Consider the following 22,136-nt stretch of genomic DNA (forward strand, 5'->3'; position numbering starts at 1 on the left):
GAGACATAATGTTCTAGAATTACTTATCAGGACCCCACTGTAGGGTCGAAGAAGGGAGAATGTATCATTTTAACAGCAGATGTCCATTACACTTCACTACTACGATGGCAAAACGACTGGAAAACCTTTAGGACTGAAGTCAATGTAACATTATAATGATTATTGTGTATCCTACTGAAAATACAGAGCAATAAGACTTTTTTTCATCTTGGCGTCAAGGTTTTTTTTCTAATGGATCGAAATGGAAGCCTAATGAATATCTGTGGCTTAAATATAATCTATAATACATTTGTGTGTCTATTCAGGGGATTGGGAGCTATATCTGGCATCAAACTAGCAATGAATAGAGCCATGAGTCACATGCCGTACCCACTGTATTCAAAACAGAGGAGCACAATCTCTTTTCTATCCTGTGCATAGGGGACAAGTTAGTTTGATGTTGGAAAACCTCTTTCACTATACGGTCCACCTTTACTAAGCAGTAGTGCTGAGCGGAAGTATCAAACTGTTTGGCTTTGGACAATGTAGCTGCCTACGGCTGTATCCATGTGTCTCAGCACTCCACAGGGTGGCATTCAACTGCTGCAGCTGGGGGGAAATCAAACGCTGAGGGTTCGATTAGAAGAACGTAGCCAAACCAGAACGGTTTGAGGGATCTGCTCAATGCTACTAAGCAGTTTATGCAAAGAGGGGATGGTACAAATTTGCGGTTAAATGTTTGATTCTTCTCACCACACAGATATAAAGGTGAATTGAAAAGTGGGCGTGATTTACTGCAAGTCACATGTGAAGTCACACCTTCTTTGTTTTTAGCCCATTTTAAAGAGGTATTACTTGTTATTATGTATCCAGTCTCCATCCCCTAGTTCAGAGTTGCTGCTTTCCACTGAAGACACAAAAATCTGTGTGTGAGCTTCTCTCTCTCTCCCCCTCCCTCCCTTCTAAGACGGCTGATGTAAACAAGTGCTTGGCTGGCTTTAGCTGTAACTTTGTAGCTTTCTTAATGATACTGGAGGGATAAGCACAGTGAGTTCATCAGCAACTTGACCTCAGATAACCCTCCTGGCATTACAAATGAGCTATAATGTTGCAAATAAAGCCAGTCAGTAACTTGTTTACATCAGCCGTCTCAGAAGGGAAGGGGAAGGAGAGGGAGATGGAGATAAAAGCTCACACACAGATTTTTGTATCTTCAGCAGAAAGCAGAAGCTCCGGACTGGGGGAAGGAGACTGAATAGATAACAACAAGTATATAATGAATTGTTAGTATCACCATGGGCAGCAACATATCAAAAGTTATGTTTGAGTGGAATACTACTTTACTTTAAAATGTTTGGTGCAACTCGAGGTTCAGTTCTTTAAGTTTGGGAGTCAGAAACTTCCGAACCCAAGCAATCAATGTTATGTCGTACCCTAGAAATATCCCACATTATATAAATGGAATACCACTTTAAAAAACAGACTCTCATTGGTCTGGAGAAAGTTGTCCGGCCTTGTGTACTCAGAAATAACACAGACAGCAAACATCATCATGAAACTTTTATGAGAAAGCCATGGGGGAGCAGATGCAGATCCTCTTGCATACTCGATTAAAGAGCTCAGCCCTTTCAATCCCATAAAATAAACCGAGCACAGCTTGCTAAGTACCTGTATGTAGAATGGAATTCCAGCACTGCGTCTGGTCGCACAGAGCCTAGAAGAGGGATCGCTACATTTAATTTCCTCTAAGACGTTGCATAACCATTGGCGAGGTAGGCAGCGCAGGCTCTCCTCCTTGCATCTGAAAGAATCAAACAAGTAAAGGAGGTCACAGAGGGCAGGGGGTTTTATTAAAACCAGGCTACACCACTTCAAACACAGAACGAGAGCTGTTCCTGAAACAATCAAACCATTCACGGCCAGACCTGTTTTTAGATATAGGGACATCCAGGCTTTTTTTTCCAGGAACACTGGATGCAATTAGAGACCATACAGGCCACAATGCAACGTGGCTTTATCTATAAACCAGACACTAAGAGCATTGCTAAATACTATATTAGTGTATCAGGTATAAGCCAGGAGCAGGTCGGGGCTGAAGAGGTTGTAGATGAAGAAAATACTTTATTGTATACTTTTTTTTTTTTTTTTTTTTTTTACATATTATATAATAGAATTATTATTATCCCTCCCGTGCATTCTGAGATTTTCTGTTCTTGAGAAGTTCTTCAATTTGACAGCAACTATTACAGTTAGGCTGGGTTTATACTACGTTTTTGCAATCAGTTTTTTTCAACCGTTTTTTGCAAAACGGATGCACACACATGCAACCGTTTTGATCTGTTTTTCAATTGACTTCCATTATTAAAAAAAGGATCAAAACAGATCTGTTTTTTTTAGCTGACACAAAAATGAGGTCCACCACGTTTTTTGTGTATGCTAAAAAGACGGATCCATTTTGATCCGTTTTCTTTTTTTTATAATGGAAGTCTATGGAAAAACTGACCAAAACGGATGCACACAGTTGCCTCTGTTTTTTTCATAAGTTTTTCATCTGTTTTCTGCAAAAAACGGATTGCAGAAATGTAGTGTGAACCCAGCCCGTTTTTTGCAAAAAAAAAAAAAAAAAAAAAAGATAGAAAAAACGGATGCATGTGCGTGCATCCGTTTTGATCCGTTTTTTCCATTGACTTCCATTCTACGCTAAAAAACTGATCCGTTTTGATCCTTTTTTTATAATGGAAGTCAATGGAAAAACGGATCAAAACAGATGCACACAGTTTTTTTCATCAGTTTTTCATCCTTTTTTGCCAAAAAAAAAAAAAAAAACTGATTGCAAAAACATAGAAACAATAACATATATAAAAAAAATAACACAACAGACACATATACTACAGAACATTTATGACGAGGTGTATGTTCTGCATGTCCTAAACCCAGGGCTGGGACAAGGGAAAGACATACTGTAGTAGGCACCCAGCCTGGAGGGGGTGGTGGTGAGATGTACAACTGCCGACAATGTGGTGGCACCAGGTATCCATCTGCCTATGGCACAGTAATACATTGTTCAGGTGTTGTCAGTAGCAGCGGGAAGGATATCTCTGCAATATGTTCTACCCTCCATTTGAAAATCTGCAAGAATAGCATATGACAGACCTTTACAGTATGTATTCCATATCTAAAGATCAATAAGCTGATGAATGGACACTTGCTCTTTTTCCACTGGTCTTTTTACAAAGGACGATTGTCGGCAACAAGGTTTCCTAGGAACCCTCACATACCCAATAATCAGCCCGTGTACAACGGCCTTCAGATGGCATCTGTTTAGTGATCTGCTGCACCTTTACACTACTTTGCTATTTCATCCTTTACTTTTTGTGATGTAACTATATGTACAGGGGGGAAAAGGACAAAAGGACACTCTTTGGCCTTGGATAGGGACAATGGGTCCCTATTTCGATGCCCATCAAGCATGTTGGGGCCTTTTTTGACATACTACACACAAAAGACAGATAAGGGTGGCACTGTTCCTTGAAGGAAACAGTTGTCTTTCTAACCTTTTTAAAACAAATGGTACCTGTCTCTTAGCTAATGGCTATTAGCAAAGTTATAAAATCATGTTTTCCTTCCAAGTTTAAGTGTCACAGAGCATGTGCTAAGCTGCAGCATGCACGCCTTCTCCCTCCCCCACCTCTTCCTGCTTTGCATGATTGATGCATAAGGCTTGGTGTTGACGCCAACCCCTGCAGATCAAGGGTGTCAAACTCCGAGCCCTCCAGCTGTTGCAAAACTACAATTTCCATCAAAGCTTTAGGTTTGACATCCCTGTTGTCGCTTAATCATGCAGAGCAGACAGGGGTGGAGGAGGGAGGCGGCATGCATGCTGCAGCTCAGCACGACCTCTATGAATCCTATCTCCCTATAGGCTCAATGCCTATGTCTTCAGCTCTTGACCTGATACATAGAGCCGACAGGTTCCCTTTGGTAACAGAAACAGTGCGACCCCTAGGTCTAGATATAGGTTACTTGGTCAAATGCTGATTATTGTTGAACAGGACGTATATGCAAGTCCAAAATTGTAAAAGTCAAAAAAACAATTATATATTTAGAAGTATAAAATACAATATGATATACAAGCTTAATACATAATGTGATATCAAAACAAACACCCGCTGCCACGAAGCAGGAATCAGGCTCCATCTCGTTTTCTTTTAACTGAAATTTATTTAAATTCAATTTCAAATCTGCTAATTGAATTTCCTCCGGGTAATATTGACTCAGAATCCATTTTCAATGTACACCTAATTGAAACCAAATTCCCCACACCCCCCCTCAACAATAGGAAATCTGCGTGATCAGACATGGAGCCCTCCGACAGGGGGCTGACATGATACTTGATCTTCATTGGAATTGCCTGTTCAGCCATTGAAAACCTATCCACCGTCTACCGTGAACCGTTCTATCTGTAGTCACATCTTCCATTAGGCAGCTGGAGTTACGAGCGTTTTGCCCCAAATCCACATTTCACGGTGACTGCTTTCCATATATACATATTTAATCCAGAACGAGGTAACAGGATACAATGTAACAAAGATCAGAGAATTTGGGGCCGAACAAACATATATTTAGGACAAATTCACGCGAGACAAATTCGTTGCAGATTTTCCTCTTGTGGAATGAACATGGATTCTGTTGAGGACTGAGTTAAAGTTTCCTGAGAAAGTATTGTTGCAGATTTAGGTGCAATGCTTCCATGCATCATTTTATAAACGAAACCTACCCTTATTATACGTCTACTTTACATGTATTCAAATATTACATAAAAATTTATACTATATTTTTGAATACAAGTAAAGTAGACATATAATAAGGGTAGGGTTCATGTATAAAGCCTAAGTGCCCCTGGGACCCACACCTACAGTGTATCGAGATTAAAGGCACCCCAACCACCCTGGTGCTCAAGAAGCCAAAAACAACCATGTATAAAGGAGCACTCCAGCTATAATATAGTTTACCCTCCCAGCATAGGGATGGTGAGGGTATATGGCTGCCCTGCTTCCTTCGCTGATTGTCTGCTCCTCTCCTGGGTTCTTCTGCCAGCTCTGGTCCCCACTGCAGTGCCGGTTCTTACTGCATTGGCTGAGTAAACCAGAAGTAACTTTAACTATGAAATGCTCATAGACCTAAAAGGAAAGTGACGTCCGATCTATCCACACACTCTGCCAATAAAACTGGGCTGCAGCGGGGACCGAATTAATGGCAAGACGGACAAATGGAGTCACCGGTAAGCATTTTACCCTTCTAGGCCTAAGGTGTCATTCACGTTTTTCACAGAGTGGACAAAAACATTGAACGTCTGTTGGAGGCGCTGGTGTTGTCCGCGGGCAAAGTGAGAGGCTAACAGGAGCAGAGAGAGGGGAGCGGGGGAGATGGGAGCGGTGAGAGACGGGAGCCAGTGTCAGAAGCGGGGGAAGATAGGAGCGGTGAGAGACAGAAGCAGGGGAGATGGGAGCCGATGTCAGGAGCGGGGGAAGGCATCTGTGCCACCATCCGCACTATAATAAGGTAAACACTTGAGAAAGAAGTCGGCACGACTTCGAAACGCGTTGTGTTTTAACAAATAAAAACTATATATCATCACTTTTAATGCCTATCTTGGACCTGCGCCTGATACTATCCTAGGTTTGGAGAGGAGGATCGGATGTGTTGAAGTAACCAGTGTGGTTCCTGGGAGTGGCTGCGGTTCATTTACTTACACGCTACTACTGAGAGTTGTGCTTTACATTTGCACAACTCCTTCAGGTGAGAATCTCCAATGTCTCTGACAATATTTTTTAACGTGGATATCACACTATGGAGCGCTGTTCACATTTGTATCTACCATCCGCACTATAACCTGTCCTGTTTTTTTCGTGGCAAGGATCAAGGCACAAATGGTGTAAATGCACACATAGGATTTAATGGGCCCTAAAATTGTCCGTAATCACGGTTCTGCGACTACAGACGATTTTACGGAACGTGTATAAGGTCTTATGCTGAGAGGATAAAATTATATTATTGCTGGAGTGCTTCTTTAACAGCTCCCATAGAGGTTAATGGCACTAAAACAAAGTTAATTATATAAGAATTCAGAGATACCAAATAGTCACAAATGCATTAATCTTTTCTAACAGGAAAAATGGCACTGAAGACTTCATAGTTTTCATCTAGTTTTCAAAAGCTAAAAATTTCTGGAGAAGCCAATAAAGAGAAACCTGACCAATCCATTAATAAAGAATTCGGATCCATTGCAAAACCATCATGGCTCCATAATGGCAGTATGCTCCGCAGCCTCGTAGAAAATGAATGAAGAACAGGCCATGGCGGTCGCACAGGTGTGCTCAGAGCTTCCTTCATTGTGAAGTGATTGCATCTCGGGATCATTGGATGTCCTGGATAGAGGACCACAAATCGAGATGAGAATGCCCCATTAAGGATATGTTCATGTTAGGCTTTCGTATATACTGAAGGCATCCATTACTTATAAAGGGCCAATATATGCCAAGAGTGTCCTAGAACAGCCTCTTCTTGACTACCGAAATGCTTATCCGGTGGTTAAAAAACAACAGCCACTTCCTTTCAAAATAAAAACAGCGCCACCCCTGGTTGTGTGTGGTATTACAAATCAGCTCTATTCACTTCAGTAGAACTAAGCTCCGATACCGCACACCCAAACTAAGGACAAGAGTGGCGCTTTGTATGGAAGAAAGCGACAATGGTTTTGAAGATGTAGGGAACTCCATAGCATACAAATTTTAGCATTAGGTGTATAAGGTGCTTTTTTTTTTTTATGCTGAACATGCACCACAAGTACTCTTACCTATTTCTCCTAATGAATTCTGTAGCTAAAAAACTTGACCCAGAAACATTTACGGGAACGTCCAGTGACTAATTACTATCTAATCATTTGCAGGAGGACAATGGGAGCCGAGCTTCATACGGAGCCATCATTAGCACCAGTTCAGCACGTTAGGCATTTCCTTTTTTTTCTGCGGTTCCCAATGGCGCTGATGTTGAGGACTTGTGACAACAAGTTCGTCTGGTGCACGCCAAATGGAAACAGACAAAGGAGAAAGTTTGTCAGAGCCGGCAGATTCCTCTGGAGTTTGCTGCAGGCTGAAATGTTACTATGAACTTGCCTTTTGTAAAAACCACAATATAGAAAAAACTAAATCTGTGATTACATAAGAGGCCGATGAAAGAATCCCCCTTCTGTGTCAGATGAGACAGCAACTTTTCTGCACAAAGCCGGTGGCTTAACTGTTTCAGGTCTAGGAAGAGCCCAGGACAGATACATAGGGATGAATGGGAAGAGTCTACGCTACACGGTTAAACCGCAGAACCATAGTCGGTGTACTTAGACAGCTTTAGGCTTAAGCCCTTCCCTGCCAGTGCAAGCCAGTGCTTGAAAGTCTCAGTCCAACATAAATTGGTTTTCTTTCCCGGTTCTAGTTTTAATTCTTGGAGTCGTCTTCCCAGAACGTGCTTAAATATCTAAGCTTACATATTTCAGCCTAATGCAACAAGCTGGTGAATGGCTGGAGCGGTATGGAGGGATGGAGCAGACACAACATTTCAGGGTCTAATAGAGAATTATAAAGTGATGCCAGACACACCTGAATAATATAAAACGTGATAATCTTGTAAACATTCGAGTGGGCCTACGATGATACAACATAATAGGATCACGTTAAGCTCTCTAAGCAGATTCCAATGAAAGAGTGGCCCCATTCCCAGTGTTCTGCTACCCAGGAAGACTAGAATTAGGTCAAAGAATTGAAAGGATGGCAGGAGGGATCATCAGATCTGTGGGGTGTTGACACCTCCTTGGATGACAGCCTTAAAACTGTGTAGTGGCTTTACTGGGTTACTACAGCTCAGTTCCTAAAGAAATTAATGGGTGCTGAGCTGCAGTTCCCCCGACTAGGCCAACACACAATGAATGGAGCTGTTTGTTTCAGTTGACTCTAGGCATGCCACCACCACAGCTGATCAATGGGGGCGCTAATTGTCAACGCCCCCCAATCTGATATTAATGACCAATTCTAAGTAGAGGTTGTCAATGATTTAACCAGAATAGTTGCTGGAGCTCGGAAATGTATTATTGCCACTGTTAAAAGGTGTGTAAGATGTACTATCTTCCAATCTTCCAGCTACAGTGTCCTCCGATGACTGAAGCTTGTGAGACAACCTTGTGTTTGGAGTGACAGCCCGCTGAGACTCCCTAAAAGAGTGTATCTCAGAAGCAGCGGAGCAGCAGTCAGCGGTGGACCCCAAGGGAGCGCAGAGAGGTAGGCATAACATAATTATTAAGGCTACATTCACACACCCATAGTGTGCGCGACTGTGGACCGCACTAAAAATGTGCATCTGTAGTGCTCAGTGCTTCACGGAGCACTACATTGCCGCTTCATTAGTACAGCCATCCACCCCACAAAATGCGGTCCGCATTACAGTAGGTCCTATTTTTTTGCATTACGGATCATGGTCCCGTACACACGTACAGGGCCTCCCTTTAAGACTCCTGGATATCCCCTTTAAGCACCCAGATTGAATTCCAACTGGTCACAGGTTGTACAGGGTCGTATCCTGACCCACTGGTCAAAAATGAGATAAGGATGAACCAGTGATTAGACAGCGACAAATCCAAGGCAGAAGCAGAATCCAGAACAAAAGCTATGGTTATAATCTGGGTAAGGAATAAAGCTCAGAAACAATAGCCAAACAAAATAAATATGAAATCGTAGGCAAAGTAATGAGGGTGGCATCACCTTTAATATAGGCCACCATACTGCCATGGTGACTTAACATGACCAGCGGCAGGGAGAAGAGGAGCTGTAGCTGGCTGGCAGCAAAAGGCATCACTATAGTAGGGGGAGGTGAGTAAGACTGTCTAAGGGTACTATTACATGGGCCGATGAAGGCCCAATAATAAATTTAAACGAGCGCCGATCTGCTAGATCGGAGCTCGTTTACTGAGGCTATTACACGGCCCGATAATGGTTTAGCAATGGCTGCAGAGACATCATTAGCGATGTCCTTGCAGCCCTTGTTTAAACTTTATACATTACCTGTCCAGGCTGCAGGGCTCCTCTTGTTCTGTGCTTCTCCCTGGCTCCACGCGCTCCAGCTTCAGAGCGGCCTGTCTCAGCTAACAGGCCACTCAGCCAATCACTGGCCGCGGAGATCCTGGTCAGTGATTGGCTGAGCAGCCTGTCAGCTGAGACAAGCCGCTCTGAACCTAGGGAGAAGCACAGAACAAGAGGAGCCCTGCAGCCTGGATAGGTAATGTATTTTTCTTTGCATATCGTCAGCAACGGCCACGCACTGCTATTATAGGTCAGAACGTACAGTATATCAACGATCAGACGATGACAACGATCACCGGCCAATTGTTGTCTTTATTACACGGAACAATAATCGGCCGGATAGGGCCGATTCGGCCGATTATCGTTCCAAGTAATAGTACCCTAACAGATATAGGCACCTGCCACAGGAATGAGGAGATTTGAGTAACACAGCCTCTATAGGAAACATTTTCTCTGTAGTCAAGAACCTCATTAACAAAGGAGACAATAACCAAATGTCCACGGTTATCGGTATGTTTTAATTTTTCCTAGTTTCATTTCAGGAACAAGCTATGACTCATAAATCACTAGTTATGCTTAGAGAGTAAAAATGGTACCACTGTGGAGTTTCTTATGGGACTCCAAGGCAAAGTCAAGACAAGGCAGATTTATGGTGTTTATTCTACATTACAGATTTGTAGCAATTTACCAAACAATACAAGAGGATGGAGTTTCAAGACCCCATCCAGATGTGGTGAAAAATTCCACAAAATTCCAAGAAGATTATGTTGTAAATATAATTTCGAACATGTCCGTTCTTGTATGAAACAAAAATAGAGGACTTTCACAGCAGATTTCAACTTCGATTCATCATGTAAAAACCAAAAGCTAAATATGAAAGAAAATCCACCTATACTAGTAGATGCAGATTTGGCTGCGGATTTGGCAGTGGATCTGCAGTGAAAATTATCCACCAAATCCAGGACCTTATAATAATCTGACTTGTGTTACCAGGGCTAAAATTTAGGTGTAGAGAAAAAGCAATATTATATGGCCCTATGCTACATGTATACCAGCGCCAATTACGTAGATCAGCACTCGTTTACAATAGTCTATTGCACGGCCAGAGCATCGGGCAGGGTGGACTATACAGGCACTCTCTGGATCTAATGGGCCATTTACATAAAGAGATAATTCGCCCAATTGATCATTTAACGATTTTGAAGCAACAATTTGGTTTTTATAACGATCAGCATATAGACGAATAAATCGTTAGAAAAATCGTTAGAGAAATTGTTCTTGCAATCGGTTTTAAGATCGCTTAAGCCCATCTCACACATAGGTTGAATCTGTGAAAGACCGTTTACACAAAGCAATCTGCGAATTTTTAGGGAACGCCCAACGACGATTTGAGAAACTGTTGAAAGATCACAATGGACGATTTGTTGCTCGTTGCTTGGTCGTTCGCCGATTATTGCTCAAATGCGATCGATATTGCTAAAATTCAAATGATAGTTGTTCCTTGTAAACTCACCAGTAAGGGTAAGCTGTACACATGATAACAGGTTGAAATACAGAATATAACAAAATCAAGAAATCAAAATGGACAAAGTAAATGACTGACTGCTACATAGGGAGAGGGCTTACAATCTCTGCTGCTTTCCACTGCCAGGCAAACCCATCGTGACCAGCTAAACCCATCGTGACCAGCTCATCACTGTAAGCCTTTGTGAGACCATTAGGCAGATATTCATCTAAGTTTTACAGTATATGGCTATGTTCACACTACGTAAATCTACGGCCGTAGTTCTCGCCGCAGAACTACAGCAGTAGATTTGCGGGGTGGAACATAGCATTATTTGCTATGGGATCCCGGCCGGAGCGTACACACATCGTATACGCTCCGGCCGGTTCCCATACGGCACCGCAAACAACTGACAGGTCCATTATTTGCGGACGGAATTCAATGAATTCCGCCCGCAGAAGGACCTGTCAGTTCACACAGTGAAGCGAGCGGCTCCGGCCGCTTGCTTCACTGTGTGCTATGGGAAGCTCTGATGCGGGGGCGCGCTGATGCGCCCGCATCAGAGCTCCACGGAGGAAAGATCATCCGGCCGATACTTAAGTACTGGCCGTGATGATCCGGGCTAAAACAGGCCGTTCCGCGACCCAGCTTGAGTCACGGAACGGCCGGTCTCATACGTAGTGTGAACATAGCCTATCAGTGTTTCCAACTAGGGATGAGCAAATTTACAGTAAAAGCAAAGTGAAAGACTTTGCTAGCCTCGACGGTTGGCTTGAACTCCATGCCAATCCTCTCCGGGTGCCTAAAAAAGCTGGATGAAGTCCTGGGAAACTACTTTCATTTTCACAGGATTGTATTTAGCTTTTACCGTCACCTGAAATGGAGCAGCACTGAGCTCAAAGACGGCTACCAAAGACGGCTACCAAACTGACCGCCGAGCCTAGCGAAGCACATCGCTATTACTGTAAGGGGCCTATTCCACAGAGCGATAATCGGCCCGATTCGGCCGATTATCGCTCCGTGTAATAGAGACAATGATCAGCCGATGATCGTGTCATAAGCTGATCGTTTATTTAGGCTCAAACCTAAAGTCATTGGGTACCAACCACGCATCGCTGCGTGGAATAGCGGTGCACGGCCGGCGACCGGCGATTTCACCAACACTATACATTACCAAAACATGTTGCAGGGCTTCCCCTGCCCTCTGATTCCTCCCGATCCCGGGCGCAGAAGCTTTGGTGCGGCCTGTCTTAGCTAACAGACCGCTCAGCCAATCACTGGCCAGGACCACCGCTGCCAGTGATTGGCTGAGCAGTCTGTCAGCTCAGACAGGCCGCACCGAAGCTGCTACTGCGAGCGGGACCGGGAGAGAGGAGGAGTGCAGGAGAAGACCTACAACATGCTTAGGTAATGTATGGTGTTTGAACAAAGGCTGCAAGGACATTGGTAATGATGTCCCTGCAGCCCTCGCTAAACGATTATCAGGTCGTGGAATAGGCCCAGTAAAAGAGCGCTCATCTAGCAGATCGGCGCTCCTTTTCAATTATTGATCGGGCCCCCATCTGCCCGTGGAATAGGACCCTGAGTTTTCTCATCCCCATTTTCAACCTTTGTCTACCAGAGTATGGTGAGAATTGTCATTCTGCAAAAGGTGCAACCTGCCTGATAGTAATGCACAATCATATAGATCTATAGGTAAAGCTTATTTCTTTCCTTATGGTCGGACTATTTTAGAATCTGATCTCTTGCCATAATGTATTTTGCTCAGCACTCATAGAAAAAATAAATTCAATGGTGCAGGCCTGTTATAGCATGGCACAACGCCATGAAAAGAAGGGGGGAAAAAAGAAAAAAGAAATGCATGAAAAATACAGCATGGGAACGCCAATAAAGAAGGATTTTTGAGAGAACTTGTTTTATATTCTGTTTTGTAATGATATAAACATGAGGTGGTTTGGACAGTTTCCCGCTGTACGCAACAATGGCATACACTGGATGCGTCGGTCTCCGAGGTCTAAACTCTGACTAAACAACACAATCTGATTGCATAGAACAAAAGCTGATTTATTGAGAAGTATATCAGATCCGCAGACAGTCATATACCCAGAGCAATGAAAATTCTAATGCTTGAAATTGAGCAAAAAAAGAAACAAATGCAAACTAAAATGTTTCGCATGATAAAAGTTTGTTTCTTTTTTTCTATTACTATATTTCTTATTTCTAAAAACATATAAAAATAGAAAAAGGAACAACAAAATGCACAACATTCCTGCCCTAAAGGCAAAAAATAAATAAGGAAACCCCATATAAACCCTTCATTTCACACTCCAAAAAGGTTGTACGCGTACCATATAGTTGATACATAATACACTATATATTATTTAACCCATAACAACACTTTCTTTTCTGTTGGGCTGTCCCGGGTCCACATATACCCGCTGTGCCAGCAACACTTTAAAATATCTACTAACCCTTTCATTCCACCCATTTTCTAGTTATCCTTTCTATATCATTCAACTACTACCCCTTATCCTGCCAGCCCCGGCCTTACCTCAGACACCGGGCCTTTCTTAGAGCCCTTGCCAAATCCACATGATTCGCCCAATCAATCATTTAACTATTTTGCAGCAACAATTTGGTTTTTATAACGATCAGTGTTTAGACGAATAAATCGGTCAAAAAAAATCGTTTAAAAAATTTCGTTTTTAAGATCGCTTAAGCCCATCTTTCACATAGGGTGAATCTTTGAAAGACTGTTTACACGAAGCGACACTGGTAGCATGCAATTTTTTCACACATAGAGTAGCTTATGGGTGACAAGTAGTGAAGCTACCTACTTTTGCACTGAATGCCCATTAGATGCCTCCATCGCAGGGCCCAGTAATTTTAATGGCAAAACAACACTTTTTGAATTACTAACTTTCTCGGCAAGGCAACAAACACCCCCTGGAATCCAACAGACCTCATGATAGGTCCACCATTGCTGTTTACTGAGCAATGGATAAGTCACGGGGATGTTGCTTCCATTAAGCCCACCATGCATTTGTGAAATGAGCTTTACCGCATTTTTTTTTGTACAATAAAAGGGGTCGGCTCAGAAACAATCCTGCCTTAAAAGTCGCAGCTGCTTGAATCAAAGGGCTGCACGAAAGATCTCGCCGACAGCGAGCGAGAAGGAGCGGGTAAGTGCAGGGGGGGCTGCCAGGCCAATCGTGAGATTGTTCGGGCAGCCCATAATGGAGGGCAGCGGTTTGTTGCCGCCGCTTCTATTGCACAGAATGACGGCAGCATATTGTTGCCAGGCTGATCGTTGGCGTTTCAACTTGTTGAAAGACAACATTCAGCCAACATCACACATGTTGGCTGATAGTTGTCTTCTATTACACAAAGCGATTATCCGCCATAGCAGCCGAATACGTCCAATAACTCCCTTACTAGGTGACTTGGGCCTCTTAATACGGTCTTGATTTTTAAGCTTAAGCCAGACTTGAGCAATGCTTTGACCGATAACCGACCTTTGTAATAGGGCTGTAAGTTTTGAGCCAGACTAAGGGCCCTATTCCCCTGGACGATTATCGTTTGCATAATCGTTAACAATTAACGATCTCAAACGACCGCTATTGCGAAAGACCTGAAAACGTTCACTCATTTCCATGGAACGATAATCGTTACTTATGATCGTAATTGCAGTTGTTTTTTCAACGCTATTTATTCGCTATTGCGTTCGTATCTATTGCGAACAACCAAACAATGTCTTATTCAATGCGAACGATTTGTGAACGTTTTGCGAACGAGCAACGATAAAAATAGGTCCAGGTCTTAGGGCCCTATTCCACCGGACGATTATCGTTCAGATTATCGTTAAATCGCTCGAATCTAAACGATAATCGTTCGGTTGAAATGCAGTTAACGATTAACGACCGAACAAGAAATCGTTGAAAGCTTTATAACACCTGGACCTATTTTTATCGTTGCTCGTTCGCAAAACGTTCGCATTGAAGAAGACATTGTTTGGTCGTTCGCAATAGATACGAACGCAATAGCAAATAAATAGCGAAGAAAAATCTATCGCAATTACGATCATAAGTAACGATTATCGTTCCATGGAAATGAGTGAACGTTTTCAGGTCTTTCGCAATAGCGGTTGTTTGAGATCGTTAATTGTTAACGATTATGCAAACGATAATCGTCCGGTGGAATAGGGCCCTTATAAAGCGATCAACGATTTCTCGTTCGGTCGTTAATCGTTAAATGCATTTCAACCGAACGAATATTGTTTAGATTTGAACGATTTAACGATAATCTGAACGATAATTGTCCGGTGGAATAGGGCCCTAATACCATCAGAACAGCACTAGGGGGAAGGGGGGGGTGACATAGACCTCTTGTCATCAGATGAGCACGTCTTTTTCTTTCACTCCTGACACCCTTAGTTGCTAGCAGGTCAGGCATATAAACTATTGCATGCCAGCATGTATAGACATACTGGGTCAACCGCCCCTCATTCTGGCTGTCGGGTCATGAGCATGGACTTCCATACACAATGAAAACCATACAGGAGACTATCATGGAATTAAACATTACATTTTTATTAAAATTTTATCTAAAATTATACGTTGGCACAGATGTTTACCTCTGGGTGCAAAAGTTCACCTAGGCTTTAGGTTCACTCTAAGTGTCTGCCCGTTGTTTGATGAATGCTTATTAAACTGATTAAAGCAAGATAAGTGATATACATCAGAGTACAGTGTGTTCTCTATGTGGGCTGCTTTATAATGTGCCTCCCCGGAGTGATTGAACCTCAAATGGAAATCTGTTTGTAATGAGCATTCACCTACGATTCTTAAAACAGCATCATCATCGGGGAAGTGCTGGCAGCTACATAACCAGACCTCCCAGCACAGATAAACACCGATTACCGTTGGTTAACACTGAATGTTTTTATTAGACAACAATGTACCCTTCGACAAAACAACACACACTTGAGATGAACAGCGGAAGAATCCCTGTTTAGATGGCACATTTGCCAATTCAGAGTGCTATGGCCCATTCATTGCCAGGATTAACAGCAGTCCTACAAATTAAAATTCCTTCTAAAAACCCAGAGAACCCTTTTAACTTAAAGGGGAACTTCAGATAAAGAAAACTTGTTTTCTATTAAAAGTACATGAAAAGTTATATAGATGAATCTATTCAATGTATTACCATATCTGTGCTGTTCTGTCACACTGGTAGCTGATAGAAATCATTGTCTCCTGCTCCCTCTGCTCTCCCACCTTAGGTGACAAATATTCCATGCTTCTGTCTCGCATTGTGTGTGTTTGCTGAGCACAGGCTGATGATGCAGACAGGGGGCAGAGCGTGAAGTCACAGGAGGCTTGGCTGGATCCCCCAATCCCCTGAGTGTTTCCCCCTCTCTAACCAGCCCCTCACTACACCTGAGCAGGCAAAGAGTGACAGAAACAGCTGCTGCAACTTCACTGATTGTGCAAAAGTCTGCAGAGAAATTAGGGCTGTGTTCACACATGTTGGAGTTTCATTGCAGTACTGCAGAGTCTTCAGAAAAAATGATGCAGTAACACAATTAAATGATGGTAAACGGCAGAGAGGATCAGAGCCGGCACTGCCAATCCCACCTGGAGAAAAAACAAAAGGCATAAACAGTATATCCCATGTAAGATAATATCTGATAAAGTCTTTATTGTGAGGTTCAACCTCAAAGATAAAAGATGCTTGATCATATTATGTGCTGTGAGATGAAAAGAAAAAAAAAATAATTCAAAAAGTTCTTTACTTTATTCCAATATCAGCGTTACAGGTAGAGAATACAGTGTGCTGTGTGGTGTTACAGTTAGAGAATACAGCATGCTGTGTGATGTTACAGGTAGAGAATACAGCGTGCTGTGTGGTGTTACAGTTAGAGAATACAGCGTGCTGTGTGGTGGTACACACAGAGAATACAGCGTGCTGCGTGGTGTTACAGGTAGAGAATACAGCGCTGTGTGATGTTACAGGTAGAGAATACAGTGTGCTGTGTGGTGTTACAGGTAGAGAATACAGTGTGCTGTGTGGTGTTACAGGTAGAGAATACAGCGCTGTGTGGTGTTACAGGTAGAGAATACAGCGTGCTGTGTGGTGTTACAGGTAGAGAATACAGTGTGCTGTGTGGTGTTACAGATAGAGAATACAGTGTGCTGTGTGGTGTTACAGGTAGAGAATACAGTGTGCTGTGTGGTGTTACAGGTAGAGAATATACTGTGCTGTGTGGTGTTACAGGTAGAGAATACAGCGTGCTGTGTGGTGTTGCAGATAGAGAATACAGCGTGCTGTGTGGTGTTACAGGTAGAGAATACAGCGTGCTGTGTGGTGTTACAGGTAGAGAATACAGCGTGCTGTGTGGTGTTACAGGTAGAGAATACAGCGTGCTGTGTGGTGTTACAGGTAGAGAATACAGCGTGCTGTGTGGTGTTACAGGTAGAGAATACAGCGTGCTGTGTGGCGTTACAGGTAGAGAATACAGCGTGCTGTGTGGCGTTACAGGTAGAGAATACAGCGTGCTGTGTGGTGTTACAGGTAGAGAATACAGTGTGCTGTGTGCTGTTACAGGTAGAGAATACAATGTGCTGTGTATGTGGGACCACAATGACATGATAAAGTACTGCAAATAATTCAGTAAAACAATGAAACTGCAATGTGTGAACACAGTCTAGAAGTTCTGGACTGTGATGAACAGCTGAGGGAAAGCAATGCACTCTGGAACCTGTAGCACTGTGTACAACTGCTCAACCAGGAAGTACAGCCACAAAATACAGAACGAAGAACCCCAAAACAAATGGATTTTTGATAGCTTCAAAACTGGGATAGATAGGTAAGCAGGTTTGATTTTTTTTTTTTTTTTTACCTCTACCTGGAGTATCCCTTTAACTACCAGCGGAAAAAATAAGTGTTAACATACTGCGGCAATGAAGTCCAATACAAGGGTTTGCAGTTCTGTGTCTCATCTTCTCTTAAGTTGTTTAAAACTCCATTCAACCATTTCTTAGTAACATCTGTTTCTGTTAAAGCTGGGGGACAAACAACAGGGCTGCCATTACAGCTCCCACAGGGATTATCACCTGTTCAGCCTGGGCCCCTCACTGACAAGTATTTATCCATAATACCGCATAACTATCATTACTGCAGATTTTTCAGAAAGGAAAAGAAGTGTTAACACCAGACCAAACCTCCGAATTTTCCACACTGCAACTCCTCCATAAATAGTTATAAAAATTTAAAAAAAAAAACATTTTTTTTTTATACTTTCCTTCAATGATGGTCCGAACCTGCCGAGGTTCGGGTTCGTATGAACCCGAACGCTCGGCAGCAGATTCCCGCTGTCTGCCCGCTCCGGATACAGCGGGAGGAACGCCTGGAAAACTGGGATACAGCCTATGGCTATGGCTGTATCCCAGTTTTCCAGGCGGTCCTCCCGCGGAGCGGGCAAACAGCGGGAATCATTACCGAGGGTTCGGGTTCGGACCATCCCTACTTTCCTTAACTCCAATAAAGGTGAATATGCAACAAAACATGCATATAAAGTGTTTGGCTGGACTATTACTCTTTTTTTTTCGGGGGGGGGGGGGGCTTCAAGGCTGTCTAAACAAAACTAAATAATACTCACCTCTCTCAATCCAAAAGCCCTGGAATCAGTGCCAATTACTGCTTGTTAAACTAAAAAGTAGGAAGTGCTGATAAGTGGGGACAGAAGCAGTCCAGAAAGAAGCAGCAGAGAATCAGGGAATGTGAGGGGAAGTGCTTAATTTATTCTAGTCCATAAAAAATTGTTTGCGATGCCAAAAAACCCTTTGAAATAGCATCTTTCATGTTGAAAATGCAGTCCCTGCCACAGTCCTCCTCTTTACTTGTTCCGTTTACCTATCCTGTGAACAGGAAATTCCTGCCCAGGAGCTAATGAAAGGAGATTAACTGCTGAGTGGCCATTTCCTGTCTGTATGGAACATAATTGAAGAGGACTGCCACAGAGACCAGGCAGCACACCGGAAACCAGCAGGGGGAGGACAAGGTAAGTGTACTGTGGGAGCAAATAATAATAATAATAATAATTAAAAAAAAAAAAAAAACAACTATCTGCCCCCTTTAATTTAGTCATGGAAATCTTTGCTTATTTGGGCCTAAGTAGTCAATTGGGCAGTCCTAATTAGTAACAGACAAGTCTTACAGAAATCGCTGTCAATCACTGTGCAGGACTGCCCACGTGACTATTTAGCGCAAGATAAGCAAAGGTTTATACAGATTGATTTTCAAAGTTACAGGCTCCCTTTAATAAGTGTACAATGTTAAAAGCGAATGTACCATTACACTAACGGATCACCACCAAAGCAGGAAGACCCGCCACCGCCCAGTCATATAAAACCTCATCCCCTCTGTGACGCGGCTCCATTTATTCTAATGGAGCCGTGTCACAGAGGGGTGGGGAGATCGTAACACTAGAAGGTGGTGGGCCCGCCTCCAGTGCGCCATGCCAGGCTGGTGCTCAGGATTAGACTGGTGCCACCAGCATCCCTGCATCGGCGCTGATCCGTTAATGTAAAAAACCCAAAGCGATGTACCTGAGGGTACATCCGTTTTAATACTTAAATTTCAGAGTGTGAGTGCGCAAGTTTCTTCTGACTCCCAATCCACAACCTTAACATACAATTTTATTTTAAAGCCCAGCTGTCCTATAATACTTTAGTATTTATAGCATCGAAGAAATTAAAAAGTCACTGTCGTGTTTTTTTTTTGCAGAAATCAATAGTGCAGACAATTTTAAGAAACTTTGTAATTGGGTATATTAGGCAAATATGCCATTATCTGCATTCAAAAAGACTTTCCCCAGCTCCCCCCCCCCTCTCTTATTCACTGCTCATTATCAGGAAATCTCGACTAGCTTACATTAGTCGAGCCCTGTGTAACCTATAGAGAGGGGAAGGGGCTAAAAAACTTAATTACAAAGTTTCTTAAAATCGCCTGTACTATTGATATCTGCAAAAAAAAAAAAAAAAAGAAATGACAGTAAAACTTTAATTTCTTATATTGCTACCTTCATATCAGTTGCACAATTACGTGCAGAAATTAATGAATTAACAGTATCCAGAAAAATCTTAAAGGGGTTATCCAGCGCTACAAAAACATGGCCACTTTCTTCCAGAGACAAGATGACTGTTGTCTCCAGTTTAGGTGTGGTTTGCAATTAAGCTCCATTCACTTCAATGGAACTGAGTTACAAAGCACCATCCAAACTGGAGACAAGAGCAGTGCTGTTTCTGGAGGAAAGTGGCTATGTTTTTGTAGCGCTGGATAACCCCTTTAAGCTCCCTCTAGTAATGGGTATTAAAAAAAAAAAAAAAAAAAGAGGCTGTGCTGACCTTCCCAATACCCTGCTACTGATATCCTGAAGGTGCCGTTTCCTGCTTCTCACCACTTACTGGTCCTGATTTCGACACAGAAAATAAGATTCTGCTTAACCCATCACTTTCTTACAGGGAACCGGCAAGGAAAAATAAATAAATTTTGAAGTAATGAAGGACAATATATAAGACTTACAAAAAAACTATTGAAATCTCCTTCATACAAAAGCACAAGTAGGACCGGCATATGCAGAGATTGTAACAGCGCTTTATGCTCTCATCCCTTCCTTCCACACATTGAACTGTGAATCCCTCAGGGAAGGAGAAGGATCATTTCCGGAGCTGCTATTCTGTCTCCTCTGTGTAGGCAGCGCTGGCAGCGAGAAATATCTAAGGGTTATTTGAAAATAAAGCATGGCTGGGGGCCCTTTTGTTCCATAGTTATAGCAAACAACTATCAGTCTTATTTCCCATATTTTTTCTTCTTCTCTTTCTTTAGAACGCGCTTCAGAAGTCAGCGCTCGCTAAGATAGTCTTGAAACTAAAGGAAAACATTCCTGCTTTGGGACGCTCCAAATTTAACCAAATAAAAACAAGGCTTAAAAGAAAAATATTTTGAAACAGTCTACGGGCTAAGTACATAAAAGGCCATTTACAATAATTTTATTGGCCAATAAACTTGTTGCAGTTGAGTTCACACTTGCATATGAAACAGTCCAAACTGGCTGTATCCAATTAATAAAGTTGGATTCCGAAAAGGTGTTTTGGCGCTGGAGGAAATTATCCTAGCAGGCAGATACTATAAAATCAAATTCACACAATGCGGTTAGAAGGGGTATGCAAAATAGATCTCACACCTCTTCGGCAAAGAGGTGTCCCTTCAAGTCAAGTCTCACTCAATCTAGGTGTCTTAGGACATTGACTGGGGATTTTATCCCAAGCCAAAAAATCTCTCCAAAAGGAAAGATTTCCCATCTACAGACAGCTGTTTCGGGATTGTTTCCCCTCTTCAGTGCAAAGCAGGGTATTGGCTGGCTAGTGAAAGGTTTATCGACATGGGTCAAAGGGGTACTCTCTCATTAAGGAGAGTTAGTACCCCTTTGACCCACACAATGCGGTTAAAACGGAAACTTTTACAATATGTGGCACCACCTATAGGAGGTGGTTCAGTGGTGATTTTGCTGTGGCAATGAAATCTGTAATGGTTTGCAGTTTTTCCTCAAAGTGGGCCAAGGAACATTTACCTAGAACTATTACTTTGAAAAAAACTGCTGCTGAATTATATAAATTAAACATGAAAATGGTTGCTGACAGTGCCCGCTCTCTGGCGCTAAGAAATCACAACCCAGCTGACAAACTGGCTGCTCAGCCAGTCAGTTACTGGGGCCAGTGTCCAGTCCATCAGCGAGAAAGGCATTTTCCCACGAGTTGTGAGGACGTCAAAGCTCGTAGGAACATGTCTGTTCTATTCTGTACAGACCAATTTTCAGCAATGTCTTCTTTATCATCACCAGAGATGAGCAAGCTTACAGTAAGTTGCGGTTCATCTGATGCCGAACTCTTGGCATTTGATTACCAGAAGCTGGAGTTTCACTATAATCAATAATATGAAAATCTAGCATTGTCTTATTTAAGGGTTTCTGAGTACATTGAGGAGTGCACACCATTCAGGACCCTTAAAAGGAGAAGTCCCACCAACTTTGAAATTTGCAGGCAGGTGGGGGAGGGTGTAAATATACCTAAAAATTTAACTCACCCATCCCCTGTAGAACCACCGCCGGGTCACATTCACCGCAGTCCGGGTGATGCAGCTCTGTTAGGTGCAACATTACAAACTCAGCTGAGTGATTGCCCGCTCAGCCAATCAATGACTGGGGTGGGAGGAGCTGAGTAGGTGGCATATCCGGTTTCCTGCAGAAGATGACTAGAGATGAGCGAACTGTTCAGATTTTTGGTCCGAAAGCAGTTTGCTCTCTCGTCATGCCTGTGATCCCGGCCGCATAGTTGCGCTCCCGGGAATATGCGGCCAGGTCATTCCAGGGAATCGATGTTGAAATCCCTGGAATATCCTGGCCGCATATTAGCGGGATTGCAACTATGCGGCCGGGATCACAGACAAGACAAGAGAGCGCCGATGCC

At 42.8% G+C, this 22,136-nt stretch overlaps 1 protein-coding gene across 5 annotated transcripts in view; it reads right to left on the reverse strand.

Annotated features, from left to right (window-relative positions):
• THADA (THADA armadillo repeat containing) overlaps window positions 1-22,136 on the reverse strand; it is a 480,068-nt gene that overhangs the window by 354,742 nt on the left and 103,190 nt on the right. For 4 of the 5 annotated variants that reach the window (XM_069954790.1, XM_069954788.1, XM_069954791.1 and 1 more), the window contains exon 23: window positions 1,648-1,780. In XM_069954790.1, the coding sequence (XP_069810891.1) occupies window positions 1,648-1,780 (133 nt within the window). Of the gene's footprint in view, window positions 1-1,647; window positions 1,781-16,183; window positions 16,245-22,136 lie in introns of those variants that run through there. The other variant, XM_069954793.1, reaches the window with a different exon arrangement.

The sequence above is a fragment of the Dendropsophus ebraccatus genome, chromosome 15 (assembly GCF_027789765.1).
Source record: "Dendropsophus ebraccatus isolate aDenEbr1 chromosome 15, aDenEbr1.pat, whole genome shotgun sequence".
NCBI lineage: Eukaryota > Metazoa > Chordata > Amphibia > Anura > Hylidae > Dendropsophus > Dendropsophus ebraccatus.